Consider the following 14,945-nt stretch of genomic DNA (forward strand, 5'->3'; position numbering starts at 1 on the left):
CATTTGAAAGTTTTCATTCAAAAAAGCCGAGCAACCAACTTACCAAGGGAGAGAAATGCCCACGCTTAAGGTTGGAGCCAGTCTGTCTAGGGCCTTTAGTGGAAGGTGCTGTGCTATCTAGTATCCACACTTGTTACAGTAAATTCCAGAAGGGGAGCTACAAGGCTTAAGCGAATTCTATGTGACCACCACAAAAACCAAATGAAAACAAAAACAACACATGGGATTTTTTTTATCATTTCCCAAGCTTAGATAACATCCCCCCACCCCCACCCCAGCCAGGATCTTGGTTTAGGGAAAGTGAGGGAGATTTAAGTCATCTTGAGACCATCAAAGCCACAGAATTTCCATCTCTTCTCCAGGCTGGCTCCAACTCCCGTCATCTCCTGCTTAAAGGTGCACTGAAGGCGGCTCATGAGACTTTCGACTTCGCTGGTGCAAATCTGCATGCGAGAGGACAGTATCGTTGGAAGCCAGCTTTGCCTCCCCACCACTGGCCTTACAGAATCCCAGCCGTCTCCACATTAAGGCCATTGAGGCCAAACCGCATACCTGAATGGAAACCAGCCCAGTAACATTCATGCCCAGTGGCAATGTAGCCAGCCTCCAAGAAGTGCCCCCGGGAGCCCACCCCGTCCTACTTCTGGACAGTTCTGATTGCCACGTCTTTCTTTACATCCCTGAGCCTTGTGAAAATGCCAGTAGTACTTTAAGCCATCACAGGCCATTTACACCTGAGTTGGAATGAGAATCTGAAGGGATTTTAGTAGCAAGGAGAGGATAGGAAACCATGAATCAACTTGGCTCTTGAGGAGCTGAAAAGAGGGTGCCAGTAAGTATAAAAAAGGTACTAACTAAATGGACAGGCTGGGGCATTTCTGAGATGCTTTGCTCTTGGTAGATCGAACTCCCAGCACTCCTATGTTTTTCACCAGATACCAGGATGCCAATACAACAAGGCCCACTGATTTCTGCACAAACAACCCAACCAGAAAACACTTCCCCTGTCCCAGGTTCCCTGGGAGAACACTGCTGGACACCCCAAACGCTGAGGAAGAACTTGAGGAGATCAGAAGTCTCCCCCCACCCCAAACATGATGTTGGTCCTTAACCTTGCTACAGATCAGGAATGGAAAAACGATGGGTTCCTGTTCATTTGGAGGCGATTTGTCCAGCCCGTAGCCCATGCCAGCCCTTCGCTACCTGTGGCTTATCTATTTCAGACTTAATGAGGAGACTAAGGAGCTCTGGTCTGGATTTAGCATTACGTTTCTCGAGCGCTTCTGTTTTTAAAGCAACAGTCTCAGGAGGAATACAAGGCCATTATGGTCCTCATTTCACAGAGGAGGAAACTGAGGTTCCAAAAGGGGAAGTGGGAAGTGGCAAGGCCAGGTCATATGACTTGGAGGCTGGTTTCCTCACTGCCACAGCTTAACACCTCTTAACAGCGCAGCAACAGTTCTGATAGGGAAGGAGTCGGAGGTCACTGGTTGGAATACATTTGTGATCAAAGATCTTTAGAGCTGGAAGGGACTTAAGAAGGTATCAAGCCCTCTCATTTTACAGTTGAAGAAACTGAGGCAGACAGAGGTTCAGTGACTTGCTCAGGGTCACACAGCTAGTACGTTTTTGAGGCAGGATTTGAACTCCAGTGTTCCTGATTCCAAGACCAGTGTTGTGTGCACTGAGCTACGGATCTGCCATTTCCACTTGAGCAGGAGATACTATGCTAACAGAAACCCAGCAGTCAGGCATATGGGATAGCTGACCTGGGAGACAGGGAGAAGGCAGCTGTTGTTACCAAGGGTCCTTAGGAAGGCCGGAGCCTTGTTACCATTCCGAGGCTGCTGACGAACACACAGGCCTCTGAGATGGGGTTTAGGCTGGCCTGTTATACTTCTGTGGCAGAGATCTCTGTGTTGACAGCAAAGAGAACAAGAGATCCAGCTAAGTGTGTTTCTGGGGAGTCTGGCTGCCTATGGGGTTTTTTCCCCTCATGTCTGTGGAACCTTGTGTAGGTGTCTTGTCTTGGATTGTGCTGCAATCTGCCTGATGACTTGGGCCTGGAAAACCCAAATGATTTGGGCAATGATGACTCTGGGCCAGCTGGGCCCTTCATTGCACCTTCTGAGCCCTTGTCTGTTCTCTCAGGATCCTGACAATCTTGTTCTTCTTTTCCCCCTCCCCCCTCCCCCACCTCCTAGGGCAGAAATACAAAGCCTACTTGGAATTGCTTTCCACACTGGTCGTGCTACCTGAGCCCAGAGCCTCTGTGGCAGGAGCACGCCACCCCTTTTTATCCCGCTCCTTCTGGAACCAGAGCTGACTACTGTACTCATTAGAGCTGTTAAGGTTTTCAGACATGCTCGTTTTCCCAGCGTTGTTATCAGTATAAACTGCTTTCCTGGCTCAGCTCATTTCATCTTCCATAAATCCTGAAGCCTGATAACTCCTTAGGTGGGGACTCAGTACTTGATAAAAACTGCTGAGAGAACTGGAAAGCAGCCTGGCAGAAACTGGGCTCTCACTACCACCTGCCATCAGAGAGCAAGATAAACTCCAGATGGGGCCAGGTCAGAGCTTCATAAATAAGTTAGAGGAACAAGGAAAAATTACCTTTGGGATCTAGGGAGAGCAGAAGTCAGGAGCAAACAAGGGATAGGGAGAGAGGATCTAATGGAAGGGCTTTTCCACTAACAATATCTTTAGAAAGAATCCAACATTCCCGCCTGTCACCAGCCCCGCTTTCTCCTCTCACACACATACCTTGGTATCGAGACGCTGGAGATAAGAGCAAATGTATTCAATACTTGCTCCAAATGGGTGCACATGAAGAAAGGTGGATATTATACCTACAAGAGAAAATAGCATGGGAGTTCACCTTGAGACAACATGTAAATTTCCAAAGTATGACTCGGGTTTTTTGTGGAAGGCATTTCCACACTGGGACTTCCTATACTGATAATGTCATGGGTCTAGATCAGTGATGGTGAACCTTTTAGAGACCGAGTGCCCAAACTGCAAGTCTCACTCCGCATGGGAGCCCTCTGCCTTACCCCACACAGTGGAGGGAGGAAGTGCTCCCATTGGGCTGCTGGGCAGAGGGGAGGGTCATGTGATAAATGTCCTCAGGTGGGTGTGGAGAGGGAGAGGGGAACAGCTACCTCTGGTACACTCCAGCACATGTGCTATAGGTTCAGACAAAGTTTATATATACAAAGTTATATCAGACAAAGTTGTCCCACCACTCAGCCTTTTAAAAATGACATGAATGCTTTGCTTTTTTGTATGAATTCATTTTAAGAATGCTTTTCACAATTCATCTCCATATTCTTTAGAGTGTGAAATCCATCCTCAAGGGCTCTGCATAATATCTTCTTTTGTAGTACCAGAGCCCTAACAAAGGTGGGGTGACCGGGCCTTTGCCCTAGGGCACCCAAATTTAGAGATAACATAAATGTAGGATGGTGATTTAAAAAGACTGCATTTGTTTTGCAATCTGTGATACTTACATGTTGATGGCAGTGCTCTCCTTGAGGGATATAGAAATAACTGAGCTCAACACCTAGTTACGAAGAATAATTGGTGAAACTAGGAAGCTACCAGATGGTGTGCAATGGCAATAACACCCATCTGTGAGCTACTAATGTCACTAATTCCTCCTCCCACTCACAACTGATTTTGTCTTACATTATTTTGGTATCAGGAAATACAAATCTGAGTTCAGGGCCTAGCTGCTGTTACTTGCCTTGAGTGTGGAAATGTCTAGTTACAGCTCAGGGAGCGGGGATATCAATTCCCTGAGAGAGGGCACCGTAGGGAGTTTAGCACCCTCACATGCTGCCTGTTTTAGTACTTTGGCCCCATAAGTTTGCTCTCTTTATATGTGTGTGTGTGTGTGTGTGTGTGTGTGTGTGTGTGTGTGTGTGTGTGAGAGAGAGAGAGAGAGAGAGAGAGAGAGAGAGAGAGAGAGATCTCCCCTAGAGCCCTGAACATTTACAACTTCCTAGCATGCCGCCCCATCCAAATGTTACTTATTGATCATTTTTAATCCCTTGCCTCCCGTCTTAGAGTCAATACTATCTATTGGCTCCAAGGCAGAAGAAGAGTAAGGGCTAGGCAATGGGGGTCAGCTAGGAAGTGTCTGAAGTCACATTTGAACCCAGGATTTCTAGTCACTGGATCTGGCTCTCAATCAGCTGCCCCCACTGATCATTTTTTGGATCATAATGGTAAGTGCATCATTGAGCAGTGTATGGCTAGGAAGGGGTGCTTCTGGGCTCACACTCTTGATAAAGTGGATGCTTTTTATTTTAACTCTTCTGTGTTAGTATCAATTCTAACCACTGTGCTACCTAGCTTTCCCTAAATATAATTGATTATTATTATTATTCTGAAAACCTTTACTCTCTGTATTAGTAACAACTCTAAGAGAGAAAGGCAAAGGCTAGGCAATAGGAGTTAAGTGACTTGCCCAGAGTCATACAGCTAGGAAGTATCTGAGGCCAGATTTGAACCCAGGACCTCCTGACTCCAGCCCTGGAGCTCTGTTTAATGTGCCAATTAGCTGCCCTTACTGGATGCTTTCTACAAAGTTCAGCAGGTTCCTAGCAAATGGTCAGAGCACTTAATGTGGCTAGAGAAGTGGCATTAGAACTGGAAAGACCTGGGCTCAGAAGGTTTTGCTTCTAGCACATGTTGCCTCTTTGCCCCCGAGCAGGCTGGCTGGGGAGCCACCATCTGCCTTTCAGATTTGGAGGCTGACAACCTGGCTTCCAATTCCAACTCTGCTCCTTAGCACCTGACCTGTGTGACTCCTCTCAGGTCCTCTCTGGAGAGTAAGGGGGCTGAGCCGGCTCTTGCCCTAGATCTCTCAGTTCCTCACCCAGCTGTACTCTAAACCAATAAAATCCTAGCTCTAGGCCCTATTCCCAAGAGACTCTCTTCCAAATGCTCCTCTACCTCCTCCAGTAGCCAATGTGGCCTTCATGCTGGCAGAGCCACCTCCTCTCATGTGAAATGCTCTATTGAGACCTGGCTCAGCCCAAGACTGTACCACCACTGGGCTGCCTCTTTTGGTGTTATTTCCTCCCGTTAGAATGGGAGCACCTCGAGTGCTTGGTTCTTGGTATCTCCAGCACTTAGCGCAGTGCTCTGGCTGCGAGGGCTGCCTCTATGAGTATCTGTCAAATGTCAGACCTTCCACTTACTGGCTGTATGATCCTGGCCCAGTCCTCTGAGCTTTGGTATTTTCACCTGTAAAAGGATGAGGTTGGACTAGTTGGTGTCTAAATCTCTGAGCCTGGGAATCTGCATTGTGGGCGAAACTATTCTAAATCCAGGAGTGGAAAGGGAGGGATGGCAGTGAGGAGACTTGTTCACAGTTGGTGCCATGACTGCTAGCACATGATCACTGTGTTTTCCTGGCCTCCTACAGCCATTCATTCATTCATTCACATTCATTGTTAGAGAGCCAGGCAATCAGAGCACATTCACCTGTTTATTTGTCCATCCATTTGTCTAGACCTGACTGTGGTTTCTTCAGTATGGGTTGCTTCCTTAGCTAGGAAATTCCTTCTTCCTATGTAGCTAGGCAACCTGCTCTGTAACATAGAGACTTGTGGTGAGAGGGTAGGTGACTTGCCCAGGGTCACACAGCCAGGATGGGTCCAAGATGGGGTTGGAACCCAGACTGACCTGACTCAGAGGCCAGGTCCCTTCCCCCTGTGCCATGTTGTCTTTCTGGTAAAAATATCCCAAGAAGATGCTTTTGGTCAGCCTAGAGAAGCCTGCAGAGCATTCAGACAGCAGAGAACCATTTTCACTGGAGAAAGTCCAGTGGGGCCACGAGTGCATTCCAAGTGGCTTCTAGCCGCGGAAAAGCCTCAACCCCCTCCCCCCACTGTTAACAGTCTGAATGGAGAGACCAGCAGAAGATGTCAGCTATTATTCATTCAGCCTGACGCTCATTAGCAGAAAGGTGGCCACCAGCTAGTGATTTTTTTAGACAGAGCAACTAATCAGGATTGTGAACTAAGGTAGGGTGTGCATGCATGTATGTGCACTGTGCACGCCCACAGGGTGGGAGAGGGGTGCTCTCTGTATCCACGAAGGGAGCATCCACACTGAGGAAACCATCGATGCTCAGAACATGACGTGATCCAAAGTTTTCTCCGTTTCCTCTCATTCTCTTACTGTACTGCGCAGGCATTCCTTTCATCAGTGCCAAAGGCCAACTTTTCATACCTTTGACGAGTTAAGGGCAAAGCCCAGCAAACATCCAGGCAAAGGGGCAGCAGATCGGGCAAGTTTGTCATCCCAACCCCTACCAAATAGGGTTGCAGCTAGTTCCCTAATGGAGACTCCCAGAGGGCTCCAGGAAGAGCCACATCTTGGCCTGGCTCACTCTATCTACGGTCGCCGTTGTGCCCGGTCAGCTTGCTTCATTTCATCAGCAGTGGAGAGAAGAGTGATTGAGGTGAGCACAGCTGAGGGCCCACCCGTACAGTAAGGTCAGCATCATTCCTACCTCATTGCCTGTATTTGGTTAAAAGTGACTAAGCCCCTGCTGCTGGCTGAGTTCTGGCGGGAGCCTCAAGCATTTGGGACAGGGATTCGTTTGGGTTCACCTAATCCCAAACAACCAAGCTTTGGTGGAAAGAGTGCTATTGGCCTTGGACTCAGGAAAATTAGTTCTCAATTCCAATTCTGACAAATTCTAGCTATGAGATCTTGAGCAAGTCCCTTCCATTCTCTGAGCCTGTAAAACAGGAAGAATAACCCTCACATGTCGTCTCGTGGGATTGTTGAAAGAAAAGCACTTTGCATACTTTAAAGGTGCCATACAACACCCCCTTTTTTCCCCACCCATGACCAGGCCTCAGCATTCCCGAGAGTATTGTTCCTCCTCAAGCCTCCTGTATTCTACTGTTTTGTGTGCCAACCCTGTACTTCTCCTGGGATACTATGTGTTACATTTCTCTCTCTGGGTGTTAGCATCTTCATCCCAACTTTCCCTGCTCTCCACTCAAGAGCAAGAGCTAGGGCTTGTCCCTACAGAACACAGTGCTCACTACCTGACCTTTATTCAAGCCTTTAAAGTTTATAAATCACTCCATACACACACACACACACACACACACCACACAATCTCCTTTCAGCCTGGCTATTCACCTGTGAATTAGGGAGGCATTAGAGAAGTTATAGTTCCCATTTTACCAATAAAGAAACCAAGGCTCAGAGGCTAAGTGTCCTGGCCACTTGATTAATGAGATCAGAGTATTTGAACCCAGGTCTTTCGGACTCTAACTCCCATATTCTAGCCACTCTGCATGTCACAATATGTGTGTCTTAACATACCATTGGTTCTTAATGGGTGCCTGTTGAATTAGTGAATGAAGACCATTTGGGTCTTTTTTGCTGCCCTGTGTAGATGAGCAGGTGCCATGTTCCTTACCCACTAAAAGCGCCTCTCTCTCCGATTTCACTGGGGTACAAGTTGGAGTCCTTTCCAGTGGGTCATTCTCCTGGTTGGACACACAGATCCTGGAAACTCTACACTCCTGGGAAAGGAATAAAGCCCATCCTGGGTTAATTTGCTCATGTGGAGCCAGCTACTTTTAATGAACACTGGATTTCAAGGCCCATGGGGCTCTGAGTTCAAGTCCCAGCTCTGCCATTTATTAGTTGTGAGATCATGGACACCACACTTAACCTGTCCAGGCCTCAATGTCTCCAGCTGGCAGATGGAATGAACAGTAGCTCTAGTGGCTTTCTGGGCCTCCTGTAGATTTGTTCTCTATGGCAAGAGACACTGAGCATCCTGTGGCATCTGGAGAGCTTCTGAGAAGAGCATTCCTTGCCAGACTGGCATCGTTTGTAATCTAGTTGGCATTTTGAAAATTACCCAGTCTGGTCTGGTTGGGGTGGGGTGGGAGGGGTTGACAGTTTACCAGAAAGAAGATCCAACGAGCCTGCTCTCCTGACAGTAAAATGGCCAGAATCACCCCTGCGTGTACTGAGTGTCTGCAGGGCAGCCTAGATCCAAACTCAGATTTTCTCTTTTGGGCTTAACAAGATGGCATTCTGCTTTCTAACCTGCTTACGTGCAGCTGAGCTGCTGGAACACACCTCAGGCCTCCTGTGGTAGGCCCGCTGGTGATAAACAGACTCCTACAGCTTTGAGGAAAAGGAATGGAAAGAAACACACTCAGACTTACGTTGGCTTCCCAATAAGCTGAAGCTCTTCCCCTGTCCTCTTCATCTGTCATTTCCTGTTAGGTTCAGGTAAAGAATGAGGAAAGCTTACAGGTGGGCTTAGCTTAGCAAGTTTTCTCTGTGAGATCTGACCTTGGAGGCTTTACAGAGTCTACACTTACTATCACTGAAGATGCTTGTGCCTAGAACCCAACTAGCAGCACAAGGAACCATGGGCTTGGCTAAAATGGTGTGCCCCACGGGACATAGGAAGTGTGGGGGCTCTCTGGCAGCCTGCAGACATTTTGGGAATTCCTGCTGTTCTAGTGAAGTCTGGTAAGCGCAGCAGCCTTGGCATGGTTCAATTAAATATGTGATGAATGGATTTTCCTCAGCAGCTTTGGGAAAGCTGGAGAGTGAGCTGGTGTTATGAAGGGGGAGAATTAAAAGCATCACAAATGACCCTGCAGAAGCAAACGTTTCAGTCATTTACTTAAGTTCCACCAAGGTGGCCAACTCTTAATGGCACTCCAGAGGAAGCTCTTGTGTGGCAGCTAACTCCAGATGGGCCCGAGTGCACTGTGGCGCCTCCCTGGACTGAGCATGGAGAGGAAAAGTAAGGGCTCCTGCCTCTTCTACCTGGGAACTATTGATTTTGGGTGTGTGAGCTCGCCCTGCCGTCCAAAGAGGACTGAATGGAATTCCATTTTCACCACTGGGCCACTCGAGTGGCCAGCTCCAGTTGAGTGCTCAAGAAGAATGGCATGGCCAGAGCCTAACACAGCAGTGCTCATTAGCAGATATCACGTGCCTCAATACATAGACACCCAATGCAATGCCAGGGAGCTTCAATTAACCTGCTGCTTCTCAGCTGCTCTCTCAGAGCTCCTTCACACCAGCCATGGACAAAGTTCACCCTTTCCATCCTCGTTGTTATTATTATTATCATTGTTGTTGTTATTATCATCATCCAGGGCTGGGGCCTCACCATCTAATTCTGTGCTTGTTTCCAATTTAAGGGTCCATCTACAAACTCCATCTTGGCTTCTGGCCACACAGAAGGGTCAAGCCGGGGCCCTGTGTATCTGTACAAACAGCTGCTGAATAGGCCTTAGAAATGACTGATGGAGGGGCCGTGATGCAGGGCACTCTGCACTGTTACTTCTCTAATACTCCCACTCTACTGGTTGCCTAACACACCGTGCGTTCTCACTGCAGCAGGTGCCGTCTACACTAGGTGGTGCGTCACCAAAGAAACAGTCAAGACCTAATTGGGCTTCAGCCTCCCTGTTAATAGCGTGGGTGATTGCAAATGCCATCAGTTGCGCAGATGTCAAAAGGCATTTTAGCTTTCCAAAAACCTACGTCAGTCAGGAGTGCAAAGAGACAAATCCCAAGACCACAGGCTCATTGGATTTAAAGCTGAATCACATCTTGTTAAAGCACTGGGTAAACAGGAGTTCTGTTTAGTTCAAGCCCCTCAAATAGTACCGAGGAAGGCAGTGGGGGGTGGGCAAGAGAGGGGAAATGACTTGCTCCAAGTGACACAGAGCCAGAACTTGAACCTCGGGCCTCAGATTCCAAATCCACTACACCATGCAGTCTCTCCCACTGACTAACCATGCGGAGGGAGGGACTTCAAGGACGGCTACTGAACAGGCCACTCTCCAGAACCTCCCCAAATGTAAGGGTAGGCAGGGAGGGCCCACCTCTCTAAAAGTAGGAGTTCCTTTCCTGGGGAGGGATGGGTCCACTTGCAGGGCACCAAATTCACCACTGGCATGTGTGGTAATAAAAGAAAGGGCCAATGGGGAAGGCCAAGGCTGGGAGAGGTAGGCACCAGGCCCTGTCCACTGTACCTGCTCCTGTAGGTTCTCCAGTAATTTTTCCAGCTGCATTTTTTCATCCTTGACTTTGTCGAGCTCTGTTTCCTTTCTCTTATATTCATCTTGCAGTTTCAGAAGATGCTGAAGGAGGAGCAGATAAAAGGGAGTGAGGAGTTAGGTCCCAGGTTCCCCGAGGGGTTGCTGGCTGAACTCAGACATGTCCCTTGGCCTATGGCAAAGTGTTGCCAGGAGGGTGGCAACACTTCAGATGTCAAGGTCCTTTTCTTTCAGGTGGTTCACATTTAATAATAACTGCTCCCTCTCTCTACAGGTTTAAGGTTTAAATCTTCCTTTCCCTCATCCGGGATCCTGGGCAGTAAGGAGGGCAAAGTCGCCTCATTTTGGGTTTGAAGAGGTGAAAAGCTCTCATCTCTATAGCCCATGAGAGTTTATGGGACACTTTTTTCACCTACCTACCTTGGTAGGTCTGACTATTCCCATTTTCCAGACAAGGACCCTCAGAGCACAGGCTTCAGAGCTGGAAGAGCTGTTATAAGCTATATAGTTCAACCCACTCATGTTACAGAAGGGGAAATTCAGGCTCCTGGAGGGGAAGAAACTCCCCAAGTGCTCCCAAGCCATGTAGGCTAGTGCCTACTGGAGCCAGACTCTGGTCCTCGAGCTTTTGCCTCGAAAGAGGGGCCCTCTTCATTTATTCATTTACTCCGGAAACCTTAATTCTTCCCCGTCCTCAGGCCAGAAGTCTGCATTTTCAAGGTCTCGGCTGCATGGGGGTGATTGTGAACCTCATGCCACATGGGCATCCTTGCAAAAAGCTGAGCACCCCCCCATTCCCACTGCTTCAAAGTCCCATTTGGCTTAAACCTCTGCAGGGCAAATAGGAAAGAATTCTCATTTCCTCCCAGGGTGGGGAGAAGGTTGGGTCACTCTTGTGAATGTGAAAAGGGAAGCTGTGACTGGGAGGGGTTTTGGAGGCCACTTAGTGCAACCCCTTCATTTTACAGAGGAGGAGACTGAGGCCCCAGGGAAGAGAAGGTATACACTCAAGCTCACAGGGGTAGTAAGCATCAGAAGTGGGAGCTGAAGTCAGGCCCTATGACTCCAGAGCCTAGGTCAGCCAAGCTACTCAGTACTAAAGGCAGAACTTGAATCCAGGTCTCCAACTTTAGGTCGGAGACCCTCACCACATCACCAGCCTATATCTCTCTCACAAAGGAGACTTCTAAGAAAGCTAAAGGAACTCTCCAGAGGCTGACATTCTCACGGTGGCTTTTCTAGCAGGAAAAAAGAAGACAAGCACTGCTGTCATTTGATATTCAATAACCAGAGTTGTACCTTGATGAAAGATTTTTCCAAGCAGCCTCAAGGGTGCCAACTTCTGGCAGCAGAATGAGACTTTTCTGAGGTGTGCAAGGAATGAGGCTCACTACTGTGTAATGTAAGGGTTGTCTGGGATCTCCTGGATCTGACACACAGTCCTCTGGGCAAAGACTGTCTGCAATCTTGATCCCACGTACTCTTGACTGGTCAGTATAATTAGATCTTCAGAGTTAGCTAATGAAGTGAGGCTTGGCTAAGTGAAACTCTTTCTCCGTTTCTTTCTTCCACTCCAAGTTTACCCTCCCAAACAGCCCTCTTCTGAGGAATCATTTTCCATGGACAAGATGGGGCATCCTTAAGAGACTGTCAGTGACCTGTGAGGCACTCACATCCTGGAACCCTGGCCAGCTAAGCTATTATCTACTCTTCAGTAAATCCTACTTGGACACCCAAGTTACGCACTAGCCCCTTCTTCCTCACTTCCATCACTTCAGGAGTCTGTCTACCTGGGGATCTGTCTGGGCATCCAGCATGCTAGGAGGCTATCTCTATTCAAAGAACAGGAAGTGCACTGGTGGCTGCTGGGTGGTGAGGAGTTGTTTAAAAAGACCTCCAGGTGAAATGAATTCTTGTCAAGGCCAAGCAATCATTTCATTTCTAATGCATTAGAATGGTGAGTCAGGTAAGTCTGTCTCTCTTCCCCTCCCCCATGTCTTTCTGTCTCTCTATCTCCTGTCTCCTGTATGTCTTTGTCAATTCTCACTTCTCTATTTCTTTTCTCTCCCCTCTCCTACCTCCTCTCTCTCTTCTCTATCTCTTATCTCTCTTCTCCCTTCTTTCTCTTTCTGCCTTTTATCCTCTCCCCCCTTTGTTGTTGACCCTCCTCTCTCCTCCATCCTTTCTCTCTTCTACTCCCTCCTTAACTTTCTCCTGTCTTCTATCCATTTTCTCTTTCTTTTCTTAACTCTTTTTCTCTCTATCCTTTTTTCTTCTTCTCTTTCTTTTCCCCTCGCTCCTCTATTTTCTATCCCTTCTCCCCTCAAGAAAGAGGAAAGAGAGAGGGGAGAAGAAGGCATAGACTATAGGGAGAGGAAGGAGAGAGATCTTTTTTTTTAAAGAACACTGAGTGAAATCAATTATCAAACTGGGAATGCTGGTGCTTGAACTGGAGCTGGGACTTGATAATTCATTTCACCTGGAGGTCTTTTTAAATAACTCCTCACCACCCAGCAGCCACCAGTGTACTTCCTGTTCTTTGAATAGAGATAGCCTCCTAGCATGCTGGGTGCCCAACAGATCCCCAGGTAGACAGACTCCTGAAGTGATGGAAGTGAGGAAGAAGGGGCTAGTGCATAACTTGCGTGTCTAAGTAGTAACAAAGATGGGATAAATATCTAAATAGACCTTGAAGTGGAAGTGAAAGCAGAAAAGCAGAACTGAAGTACCACTAGATACAACTTTGATCATACTACAGGTAAATCAATAGACTTTTTTGTATTAGAATTGCAGAGGGGATGTCACAGTATGGTTATTTCTCTATTGTGGTAATAGGGAGTGCTTCAGAAGCATCAGAGAAATGGCATCAGGAAGGGCCTGTTTCTGAGAGTAGAATGGAGTTATCACTGGGGCAGAGGAAAAGGTCTGGATACGCAGCACTTCCATGAAGGAGCTCAAATTCATCCCCTAAGGAACAGAGAGAGCTTAATGCAGGTGACAGTGATAAATCAGAATAACATTTCAGAAGAGAAAGGAAGGGATGAGAATTAGCGAAATGAACAAAGCAAAGCTTTCTGGAAAGAGGCCCAGCTAAGAAAAACAAGTTGGAGAGGGGAATTAAGGGCTAGATTCTAAATTGCTTAACTGACAGGGAAATTATTCCTAAGTGACAAAAAGAAGGTAAGATATAGTAAAAAGAATAAATTAAAGAAAAATCAATAATTGAAGTTACCCCCTCCCCCCAAATAAGGGAGGGATAGGTAAATGAAATGGGGAAGGGGGAAATGCCTCTGGGAAGATTTTAGAATCAAAAGAGTTAAAGAGAAACTACAAATTTTGGAAAAGGAATACAAATTTGAAAGTAACACTGAGGCAGAATAAAACAAAAGATTAATGATCATAAACTTAAATGTCAGTGAAATAAATAATTAATAAAATGAAAGAATTGCCAAATTATTTTTATTTAACAATTTAGTGAAAATGAGAAGCATTTAAAAAGTAGAAATAAAAATTTACAATATCAAGAGAAGAAAATTATATGATAGGACACAGAACTATTATCGATAAGATATGTAAATCAAATGCCATTCCACCTAAATTCTTAATGGGAAAGTTTAAAAAATTGCAAAAATTATACAGACAATAGGACAATAATCATAAAAGACTTTGATGTTCAACTTTCAGGGCCAGAAAAATCTAAGTGAAAGACAAGCAAAAGGGAAAAAAAAGATACTATTGGGAAATTTAGAGCTAAAAGACACATAACATTTATAAACTGGAACATTCAAAAGGTATATGACAGTAGACCTATTTCTAAGTGCCACATAGCACTTTACAAAGAGAACTTGTACCAGGTTACAGAAAAATTAAAAATATGAAAATGCAGAAATACTAAACATATCTTTTACAGATCACAGGAAAAAACATGATGACATCTTCAACAATGTGCAGGCCAAAGAACAACTCATGGAGACAGTAATTAGATATAAGACAATGAGACAATTCTAAAAATTCTGAGATGTAGCTAATTCTGTCCTTAGAGGAACAGATATATCCCTGAAAATGTAAAGTAAGAGAATAGGAAAAGGGGGCAAATGAACTGAATATACAATTTTAGAAAGATAACGCCAACAAATAAGCAAAAAAGGAAATATCAAAAATTAAGGTAGAAATAGGCAAACTGGAAACCAAAAGACTAGAATTGATCAGCAAAATTAAAACTTGATTCTTTGAAAAATCAAAACTGATAAGCTTTTGGGCTACCTGATTAAAAAGAAGAGAAAAAATAAAAATGAAAAAGATTAAATCACAAAGAAGAGAATTTAAAAATTATCATAATCCTGCAGAATTCTATAATGGAAAGAAAATAAAGGATTACCTACAAAAGCAAAAAAATTTAAATGAACAGAATACCAAATAGGTATATTAAATAATTCAATTTCAGGAAAGGAAACTGAACTATTTACAAAGATTTTCCCAAAGGTAAACAAAAAGCCTGATCCAGATGGGTTTATTCCAAATTTCTATCAAACGCCTAATAAAAAATTAAAACCTATAGCACATAATTATTCTTAAAAAATGAGAAAGTAAATACTAACATCTTTTGTGAGATAGAGTTCCAGTGCCTAAAGCAGGGAAGGCAAAAGCAAAGAAAGTGAACTACAAACAAATATCAGTAATGAATATTAATTCAAATATTTTAGATAATATCCTAGCCAGAATATTATGGCAATTTGTGGAAAAAACCCACTACAATCAATGTGGATTTATACCGGAGATATGAGGATAGTTGAACATTAGGAAAACAATAAATCATATAATAATCAAATAAAAACAAAAACATCCCCAAGTCACATGAATTATATC

At 45.4% G+C, this 14,945-nt stretch overlaps 1 protein-coding gene across 4 annotated transcripts in view; it reads right to left on the reverse strand.

The window, feature by feature from the left end:
• Window positions 1-311: 311 nt before the first annotated feature.
• Window positions 312-14,945, reverse strand: part of ENOX2 (ecto-NOX disulfide-thiol exchanger 2) — an 82,990-nt gene continuing 68,356 nt past the window's right edge. For 2 of the 4 annotated variants that reach the window (XM_044682456.1, XM_044682455.1), the window contains exons 9-12: window positions 10,056-10,163; window positions 7,457-7,562; window positions 2,767-2,852; window positions 312-443 (exon numbers count right to left, since the gene is read on the reverse strand). In XM_044682456.1, the coding sequence (XP_044538391.1) occupies window positions 312-443; window positions 2,767-2,852; window positions 7,457-7,562; window positions 10,056-10,163 (432 nt within the window). Of the gene's footprint in view, window positions 444-2,766; window positions 2,853-7,456; window positions 7,599-8,219; window positions 8,274-10,055; window positions 10,164-14,945 lie in introns of all 4 variants that reach the window. The other 2 variants (XM_044682453.1, XM_044682454.1) reach the window with 2 other exon arrangements.

Source organism: Gracilinanus agilis, chromosome X (genome assembly GCF_016433145.1).
Source record: "Gracilinanus agilis isolate LMUSP501 chromosome X, AgileGrace, whole genome shotgun sequence".
In the NCBI taxonomy this organism is placed as follows: domain Eukaryota; kingdom Metazoa; phylum Chordata; class Mammalia; order Didelphimorphia; family Didelphidae; genus Gracilinanus; species Gracilinanus agilis.